General features: G+C 42.3%; 1 protein-coding gene and 1 pseudogene across 1 annotated transcript; one reads left to right on the top strand and one right to left on the bottom strand.

Annotated features, from left to right (window-relative positions):
* The first annotated feature begins 812 nt into the window (after window positions 1-812).
* On the top strand, window positions 813-1736 carry LOC142068951 (olfactory receptor 14A16-like). Its single transcript, XM_075119069.1, has one exon. It carries the CDS (start codon window positions 813-815, stop codon window positions 1734-1736), a length of 924 nt encoding a protein of 307 aa, XP_074975170.1.
* A 1343-nt stretch (window positions 1737-3079) lies between these two features.
* Window positions 3080-7758, bottom strand: LOC142068950 (olfactory receptor 6F1-like; annotated as a pseudogene).
* Window positions 7759-10467: the final 2709 nt, after the last annotated feature.

The following is a 10467-nucleotide window of genomic DNA, read 5'->3' as shown; positions in this document are numbered from 1 at the left end:
AGGAAGACACAATCCATCCCCAAAAGAGTTCACATTCAAAGTACACAAGACAGACAAAGGGAAGGGGAGGAAAGAGAGGCAGCGGTGACTGCTCCATGGTCACAAAGTGACAGAGGCAAGACTAGAACCGAAGTCTCCTGACTCACACAGCACAGAAATAAAGTCACAGAGGGGAACGACACAACCTAGCAGCAACTGAGCGATGCGACCAGCCCACCATCACCCAGCAATGGGAGTGCAGCTGGGATCTGGTGCCATAAATCAACGTGTAAGTAGGCATCAGGAGGTATGTGGGATGTTGGGGTGGAATCATCACAGAAAAGCTGCTATGCGGGAAGCTGGGTGATTCTGTGCTGTGTTTCTCAGTTAAGTGGGAATCAGACTGTGCTGGCATTTTAGTAGTTGAGTTGGCCAAGTTGTGAGCCTGATGTCTGTAGCAATAGGGGCATAATTTTGGCTCAAATTGTTGGATTTGGATTGTACTTTGTTCCATCTTTCATACTGCATTTGATCAAGCCACATCTTGGGCCAGATCCTCAGATGGTGTAAACTGACCCAGGTCCAGTGACTTTAAGGGAGCGATGCCAATTTACACTCCTGTCATAACGCACCAGAGTAGTGCTCTGGTTCTGAGCGGTGAGGAGTTCTCACTACTCCAGTCAATGGAAGTGACAAGTGCTGTGCAACTTTGACATTCACATCATGAGATATCATGGAGAGGGGAATCAGAGTCATGCCCTCTCTCGCTATAACCCTGACCATTGCTCTTGTCCTTCCCTCCACAGTCATCACACGATGAACTAAGAAAAAAAATGTCCAACCGAACCACCGTAACCGAGTTCCTTCTCCTGGGATTCTCTGATGTTCGAGAGCTGCAGATTTTACACTTCATGGTGTTTCTAGTGCTTTACCTAGCAGCCCTGACAGGAAATCTTCTCATCATCATAGCCATAGCTCTTGACCACCACCTTCACACCCCCATGTACTTCTTCCTGATGAGTTTGTCCATCCTAGACCTCGGCTCCATCTCTGTCACCATCCCCAAATCTATGGCCAATTCCCTTATGAACACCAGGTCCATTTCCTATTCTGGATGTGTCGCCCAAGTCTTTTTCCTTGTCTTCTTTGCTGTAGCTGAATTCTCCTTACTCACCATCATGGCGTACGATCGATATGTCGCCATCTGCAAACCACTGCACTATGAGACTATAATGAACAGGAGAGCTTGTGTCCAAATGGCAGCCAGTGCCTGGATCAGTGTAATTCTCTATGCTTCATTGCATACCGAGAACACTTTTTCGATCACCTTCTGTGGAGGCAACATGGTGGATCAGTTCTTCTGTGAAATCCCCCAGCTACTCAAGCTTGCCTGCTCTAACTCGTACTTCAATGAAGTTGGGGTTATTGGATTTGGTGTGTGTTTAGCACTAATTTGCTTTGTTTTTATAATTGTGACATATGTTCAGATCTTAACCAAGGTACTGAGAATCCCCTCTGAGCAGGGCCGACATAAAACCTTCTCCACGTGCCTTCCTCACCTCATCGTAATTTCCATGTTTGTTTCCACTGCTGTCTTTGCCTACATGAAACCCATCTCCAGTTCTCCGTCAGCTCTGGATCTCGTGGTGGCTGTTCTCTATTCTGTGCTGCCACCAGTGATGAATCCGATCATCTACAGCATAAGGAACAAGGAAATCAAAGCTTCCCTGAGGAAACTGACTGGTGTTAGGATATAGATATTCAGGCCTGTCTGTAAAGGCCTGTACTTTAAGAATTTAGGTGTATTCTTATCACTTGGCTAGTTAGAGGTATAAAAGAAAGAATCAAAATCACTGTCTGCCAGTGTAAGGTCCTTCTCTTACTGTGACAGTCTGAGGCCCTGTTCTTAGGCTAAGTCCTTTGGCTAAGCAGCAGAGGCAGCCATAAGCTAGGAAGCGAACAGTCACATCCTCACATTCCAAACTAGTCACATTGAAATAAAGTGCTATTGGGCTGTCAGGCACTATCAGGACAGGATTGTATTCCTATCACCTCCAGAGAAAGGGAAGTGCCTAGAAAATGTAAAAGGAAACTTAGTTTGATAGCATCCTGTCTGGCAAGAACTCACTTATCAATAGCTAGGATGTGAAATCCTCACTTCTGTATTATTTTGTCATTATCGTTCCCACTTTGCTATTGTTTGTCTGTATAACCTCTGTCTGGTTCTGTGATTGTTTCTGTCTGCTGTATAATTAATTTTGCTGGGTGTAATCTAATTATTCTGGTGGGATATAATTGGTTAGCTAATCATGTTACAGTATGTTAGGATTGGTTAGTTAAATTTCAGTAGAATGATTGGTTAAGGTATAGCTAAGAATATTACTATATAAACAGGAAGTAAGTTGGGATTTGAAAATAAGGAAAAAGGAACTTGTATTTAAGCTTGCTGGAAGTTCACCCCAATAAACATCAAATTGTTTGCACCTTCGGACTTCGGGTATTGTTGCTCTCTGTTCATGCGAGAAGGACCAGGGAAGTGGGAGAGTGAAGGAATAAGCTCTCTAACAACTGGGTGAAGGTTATTCAACTAGAATAAAATGTCTGCATTTCTCTGATGAACATGGTTTTATCTGTTTTTTTTACAAATACAATCAACTGATGACATTATTGTCCCCATAAGAATATGGTGTGTGATTTTTTTGTGCAAAATGCTGTATGTATAGTGGTAAATCCACACTAACTCCACTAAGTCAGTGGAGTTCTTCTCGGTTTATACCAGTATAAGTAAGATGAAAATCTATCTATCTGTCTCATGCTTTTATACTGCCACCCCTCACCATGTTATCTGAGTACCTTCCACATAAAATCAGTAGCCGTTAGAAAGTACCCAGTGGACTTCACGGAATCTCTGGTTCTTCTCCTTTTTTGGGGTCAAAACTTTGCTTGGGGTATGATGGCTTTTGATTTTCTGTTTGCTGGTGTGACAGAGTGGGATATGGCAGCATCAGATCATGAACTCTGTGTTTTGCTATCTGGGTAAATATAGACATGGTGACTTCAGAAGTCTGGGCTTGCTCAATAGCCGTCTATCGCTCTTTGTTCATGGCAGCTCTCCTACCTGAGAAAGGTGCATGTTACTTTGCTGAAGAAAGAAGAGAAATCACTCAGAGAAATCAAGACTGAAGTCTGGGGCCTTTGACTTTTGTTGCCTTTCACCTACAGGCCCTGCTGCATGGAACAAGTCTTTTGCTGTATAGGGAGTCTGGAAGTGAGGGGGGGGGGAGGGCGGGGGCATGGCTGGTGGGTCTGGAAGTCTTAATTTTAGCACATGACAAAGAGACAGGGGACCTGTTTAAGTGCAGAGTCCTACCCTGTGTCAGGTGCCAACCATAATCCCATGTAAGAAGGACTTGCAGGAGTTCGTTCTATCTAATCTAATCTATCTGTCTATCGTAGGATTCCACACTGTACCCATTACCATGCTATCTGAGTACCTTCCACATAAAATCAGGAGCCATAGCAAAGCCCCTAGTAGACCCTAAGGAGCCAGAGACTCCATTCCTTTTTTTGTTCTTCCCCTCAGGGTAAAAAATATGATTGTGGTATCAGTGAAGTTGTTTGGTTCTTGCTTCTTTCTCAGATTTTTTAAATTTTATTTTAGGGGGTTTTTTTGGTTTGTTTTTTTTTACTGGTGGATTGATTTGTTTCTTTATGAGGTGGGAGTGCCTGGGCACAGGAGCACCGGAAGCTCCCTAGAAGTGGGGGCGGGGGGCACCTACACCTGAACCAAGGCCCTACCCCCACATGGCCTCTTCCCCCAAGGCCCCACCCTCGTGCCGCCTCTTCCCCCCAAGGCCCTTCCCCATGCTTGCTCCTCTCTGCCTCCTCCCCACCATCGCTCACCGTTAAGGCCAGTAAAAAGTGGGAGAACATACCCCTCCCACTTTTAAAAGCGATGGGGCCATGGCCCCCTGTCCACCCCATCTCCATTCTGGTTCCTCTGCCTGGGGAGATGTTGAGTGTTTGGGTAGACAGTGTTGTCAATGTTTTCTCATTTATTGGGCGTGCCCGTATGTCATCTCCTTGATGGGGTTTTCCGAGCAATGGGTGAAGTAACATCTTGTATTGGCCCAATTTCTGTTGTTGGGAGAGACAAATTTCCAAGCTTACACAGAGCTCTTCTTCGGGTTTGGGAAAGGTGTCACAGCTAAATACAAGTTTCAGAGTGGTAGCCGTATTAGTCTGTATCAGCATGTTTTAAATTTTCATCCAGATTTGGGATAAAAACCAATTTCAAACTATTGAAATTTCCTCTACAATGAAAATTCCAATCAGCTCTAATTAGGGCTGGGTCTTCCAAAGATGCCAAAGGGACATAGGAGCAAAAATTCTATTGAAACTCTCTCAGGATACTTTGGTAAACCCAGCCTATGTCTTTACACTCCTTTGAAATCCCCAGCCTTAATAAGTAAAAAATTTTCCAAAAGGTAGGTGGATACAAAGGTAAAAGTTAAAGTTTATTTACACTTTGATAATAAGACTGGTCTAGATACAAATATACAAAAATACAAATAAGTCAGGCATCAAGGGCAAGATATGTAAAGGTATTTAGGAACCTAGTGGGATTCTCAAAAGCATCTAGGTGTCTATCACCCGTTAAAATCAACAGTTCCCATCAACAGATGATGACACTCAACTGGGAGGAGTGGTAGATACGCTGGAGGGCAGGGATAGGACACAGAGGGACCTAGACAAATTGGAGGATTGGGCCAAAAGAAATCTGATGAGGTTCAACAAGGACAAGTGCAGAGTTCTGCACTTAGGACGGAAGAATCCAATGCACCGCTACAGACTAGGGACCGAATGGCTAGGCAGCAGTTCTGCAGAGAAGGACCTAAAGGGTGACAGTGGACGAGAAGCTGGATACGAGTCAACAGTGTGCCCTTGTTGCCAAGAAGGCCAATGGCATTTTGGGGTGTATAAGTAGGGGTGTAGCAAGCAGATTGAGGGACGTGATCGTTCCCCTCTATTCGACATTGGTGAGGCCTCATCTGGAGTACTGTGTCCAGTTTTGGGCCCCACACTACAAGAAGGATGTGGAAAAATTGGAAAGAGTCCAGCGGAGGGCAACAAAAATGGTTAGGGGACCGGAACACATGACTTATGAGGAGAGGCTGAGGGAACTGGGATTGTTTAGTCTACGGAAGAGAAGAATGAGGGGGGAGTTGATAGTTGCTTTTAGCTACCTGAAAGGTGGATCCAAAGAGGATGGATCTAGACTGTTCTCAGTGGTAGCTGATGACAGAACAAGGAGTAACGGTCTCAAGTTGCAGTGGGGGAGATTTAGGTTGGATATCAGGAAAAACTTTTTCACTAGGAGGGTGGTGAAACACTGAAATGCGTTACCTCGGGAGGTGGTGGAATCCCCTTCCTTAGAAGTTTTTAAGGTCAGGCTTGACAAAGCCCTGGCTGGGACGATTTAGTTGGGGATTGGTCCTGCTCTGGGCACGGGGTTGGACTAGATGACCTCCAGAGGTCCCTTCCAACTCTGATATTCTATGATTCTATGAACAGTTATGTTTTGAGAACTATCAGTTAGCCAGTTTTTAACCAATTTACTGTTGGTTTTGTGTAGTGTTATTTTTTTTTTAAATAGTGTGATGTTACCCTGAATCAAACCTCTAGAAAAATGCAAGTCTATTACATCAACACCATTGCCTTCATCAATCAGAAATGTCACAGTTAAATCAAGTTCATTTGATAAAAAACACTTTCTGTGAAAACATATTGATCACCATTAATTGAACTTCTTTCTCCCTTGTTATTCCTTTTTGTTGAAAAGTGACCATTTTCAAAAATAAACATTTTTTGTAAAGAACTGTTGTTTTAGTGAATTTTTCTTTTCTTTTTTGAATTAAATTTTTCATTTCAATTTTTGACAACATTTAAATGGAAAACTTTATAAAAAATGTTGTTGACTTGTTTCCATTTACCAACATGTAGGACCCCCAAACTTAGAACCCTTAAAAAGGGAAATAAGTTTGATTTTTTGAAATTCTTCACTAATTAAAAAAACAAATCCACCATCGTTGTTCATCATTCTGTATTTCCTGCATTTTGTTCTTTAGTCTGCTGTTTAATAATTTTTCAGCTATTGAATCAGGGAACAGACACAATGTCGTGTGAGTTGGCCAACCAGTCATACATCACAGATAATGAAAACTCTGGAGTTGCTACAAATTTAAACTTAGGACAAACTTCTGAGTACAGATTCAGTGTCACTAACATCTTGATCCTGCACACGCTTTATGCACAAGCTTTCTTTCCTAGTGTGAGTAGTCCCATTAGAGTCAACTGGACGACTCAAAATAATATAATTTACCAGCTGAGTAAGGATCTCAGGATGGGGGCCTAAATGTGAATTGCTAAAAGTAAGGTCCACATAGGGCCTGATCTAAAGGCCATTTAATTCAGTTGAAAGATGATCATTGATGCCAATGGGCTGCTAATGAGACCTCTCGAAAGATTTTAAGGGACAGATTTTCAAAAGTATTTGTAGCTACCACTGAAATCAATGGGATTTGGTGCCTCATCTGCTGAAGTGCTTTGGAAAAGCCCACTAAACAACTATCTGCATCTTTAGACACCTAAATATCTTCGAAAATATGCCCCTTAGGAGCTCATGTCTGGTAGATTTTCAATAAAAATTAGGCACCTAGAAGCCAGATATTTCATGGTATTTAGGGGCCTATCTGAATCTTTAGGTGCCTAAATTCCTTTGCAAATCTGGCCCTCAGGCACTTCTGAAAATTTTACCCAAATACAAAAGTTCTAAATGTAAAATTGGAACCAGGATTAAAAGAACAACAACAAGGACAGTTACTACCAAAGGGAACATGAGCACAGGCTGAGAATCAGACCCAGTAACATCTAAGCCATTCAAAAACAACTTTGTGTCCCACTGAATAACCTTCCGTAAAGCCACTTTCACCTCTTTGTTTCTCAGACTGTCAATGAAGAGGTTTAACAGCGGAGTTACAATAGTATTCAAAGTGTTGACAGTCTTGTTCATGTCCAAGGCATTCTGTCTGGAAGACCTGACATACAGGAAGATGGTGGAGCTGTACCATATCATCACAAGAGTGAGATGGGCAGAGCAAGTGGAAAAGGCCTTTTGCCGGCCTTGGGCTGACGGGATTCTCAGTATGGTGGAGAGGGTGTAAATATAGGAGACCAGAGTTATTGAACATAATCCCAGGATGACGATGATCAAGATGATAAAAACTGCCATCTCAATCACATAGGTGTCTGTGCAGGAGAGAATGATGAAGGAAGCTATGCTGCAGAAGAAACGAGTAATGACATTCGTGCCACAGAAGGACAACCTAACAATCAGAGATTCTGGGATAGAAATAGCCAGGAAACTGCACACCCAGGAGCCAAGGCCAGCTGAGCAGACAAGATGCTGTTCGTGATGGTGCTATAGTGCAATGGGTAGCAAATAGCCAGATAGCAGTCATAGACCATGGCGGACAAGAGGAAATATTCTGTGCAGCCCAGGGAGAAAATGAAGTCCATCTGCAGGATGCAGCTACTAAAGGGGACGGTTCTGCTTTTCCCCAGGAAAATCGCAATGGTCTTGGGAACACAGGCTGTGGTGTATCATATCTCCAGCAAGGAGAGGTTGCAAAGGAAGAAGTACATGGGGCTGCGGAGTTGATGGCTGGCCCTCACTAGGACTAGGATGGCAACATTTCCTGCAACTTTCAGGACATACATCATAGTAAACACCAAAAAAAGAGAGATCTGCAAATATTGACTACCGGGGAAGCCCACAAGGATAAATTCCTGTATCCTGGAATGGTTTTCCTTCTCTATTCCAGTCATAGGCTCCATCTGTCAAGATACAACAGACCATAATTCAGGAGAAGCTCTGTTACATGGATTGTTAGACATCACAGGTACAGTTTTCAAGGATGCGTGTCAAGGTTCCTTCCCCACTCTGAACTCTAGTGTACAGATGTGGGGACCTGCATGAAAGACCCCCTAAGCTTATTCTTACCAGCTAAGGTTAAAAACTTCCCCAAGGTACAAACTTTGCCTTGTCCTTGAACCCTACGCTGCCACCACCAAGTGTGTTACACAAAGAACAGAGAAAGAGCCCACTTGGAGACGTCTTCCCCCAAAATATCCCCCCAAGCCCTACACCCCCTTTCCTGGGGAAGGCTTGATAAAAATCCTCATCAATTTGTACAGGTGAACACAGACCCAAACCCTTGGATCTTAAGAACAATGAAAAAGCAATCAGGTTCTTAAAAGAAGAATTTTAATGACAGAAAAGGTAAAAGAATCACCTCTGTAAAATCAGGATGGTAAATACCTTACAGGGTAATCAGATTCAAAACACAGAGAATCCCTCAAGGCAAAACCTTAAGTTACAAAAAGACACAAAACCAGGAATATACATTCCATTCAGCACAGCCTATTTTACCCGCAATTAAACAAAAGGAAATCTAATGTATTTCTACCTAGATTACTGACTAACTTTTTACAGGAGTTCTGAGTCTGCATTCCTGATCTGTTCCCGGCAAAAGCATCACACAGACAGACAGACCCTTTGTTCCTCCCCCTCCAGCTTTGAAAGTATCTTGTCTCCTCATTGGTCATTTTGGTCTGGTGCTAGCGAGGTAATCCTAGCTTCTTAGCCCTTTACAGGTGAAAGGGTTTTGCCTCTGGCCAGGAGGGATTTTATAGCACTGTATACAGAAAGGTGATTACCCTTCCCTTTATATTTATGAGAGTACCTAAATGATATAGAAGCCTAAATCCCATTCCAAAATCATGTAAGTTGCTTAGGAGCCTAAGAGCTGGAGTTTCAAAAGTATTTAGATGCCAACAGTGCAGACTGACAAAAATGCTTATGCAGGTTAGGCACCTAATCTGGTTAGGTGTTTTTGAAAATCCCACTGAGCATCTATCTGAAGCTTTAGACATCTTCATACTTTTGAAAATCTGGCTCTGAAAGATTAAAGCTCTTTTGAAAATTGGATTTAGGCTCTCAAGTCACCCAGTGCCAGATTTTAAATGGTATTTAGGCATGTAGAGGGATTTTCAAAAACACCACGGCACCTAAACTCATTGATTTCATTGATGCATAGATTCCAAAGTCAGAAGGGACCATTGTGATCATCTGACCTTCTGTATAACACAGGACATAGATCTTCTTCAAAATAATTTGTAGAGCAGATCTTTTAGAAAAAAAACATCCAATCTTGATTGAAAAATTCTCAGTGATGGAGAATCCACCATGACCGTTAGTAAATTGCTCCAAAAGTTAATTACTCTCACTGTACGCCATATTTCCAGTCTGATTTTGACTAGCTTAAAGTTCCAGCCATTCTATGCTGTTATCCCTTTCTATGCTAGACTGAAGAGACCATGAAGGAATTTATTAACCTTCTTTTTGTTAAGCTAAATAGATTGAGCTCCTTGGGTCTGTCACTATAAGGCGTGCTTCCTAAACTTTTAATCATTCTCATGGCTCTTCTCTGAACCCTCTCCAATTGATCAACATCCTTTTTGAACTGTTGACACAAGAACTGGACATAGACTTTTTCCTGTTTATGCATCCAAGAATTGCATTAGTCCTTTTGGCACAGCATCACACTGGGAGCTCATGTTCAGCTGATTATCCACCATGACCGCCAAATCTTTTTCAGAATCACTGTTTCCCACAATAGAGTTCCCCATCCGGCAAGTATGTCTGACATTCTTTGTTCCTAGATGTATACATTCACATTTAGCCATAGTAAAATCATATTGTTTGCTTGAGTCCATCTTACCAAGCGATCCAGATCGCTCTGTAACCCTGTCCTCTTCATTTTTAACTACTTCCTCATTTTTGTGTCATTTGCATACTTTATCAGTGATGAGTTTATGTCATCTTCCATATCATTAAAAATGTTAAATAGCATTAGGATATGAACAGAACCCTCTTGGACCCCATTGGAAACATACTTGTTCCATGACAATTCCCTTTTACAATTACATTTTGAGGCCTAAGAGTTAGCCAGCTTTTGGTCCATGTATTGTGTGCCAAGTTATTTTTGTATCCTTCTAGTTGTTTAGTCAAAACGTCAGGCAGTACCAAGTCAAATGCCATAGAGAAGTCTATTATATCAACACTATTGCCTTTATCAATCACAATTGTAATGTCATCAAAAATGATACCAAGTTAGTTTGACAGGATCTATTTACCATAAACCCATGTTAAATGACATTAATTATATTACTTTCTTTCTTTATTAATTGAGTCCCTTATCAGTGTAATGATGCTGGTTCTGGCGGGACCCAACGGAGAGTGCCCATTCAGGACAAATTGCTTCAAGCAGGGCAGTTACAGCCCAAGGCTGGGGTTTCTGTGCACACCAAGGCAAACCAAACCAGCCAGACAGAGGAGATTTTGCTTTTACCCCACTGGCTAACCAC

Source organism: Caretta caretta, chromosome 14 (assembly GCF_965140235.1).
Source record: "Caretta caretta isolate rCarCar2 chromosome 14, rCarCar1.hap1, whole genome shotgun sequence".
Taxonomy (NCBI): Eukaryota; Metazoa; Chordata; order Testudines; family Cheloniidae; genus Caretta; species Caretta caretta.
The sequence above is the reverse complement of the archived record's forward strand: the minus strand, read 5'-3'. Positions and strand labels throughout refer to the sequence as shown.

Bases quoted from the DNA above. Each gene is read 5' to 3' on its own strand.
- LOC142068951 (XM_075119069.1), top strand. From the start codon at position 813: ATGTCCAACCGAACCACCGTAACCGAGTTCCTTCTCCTGGGATTCTCT.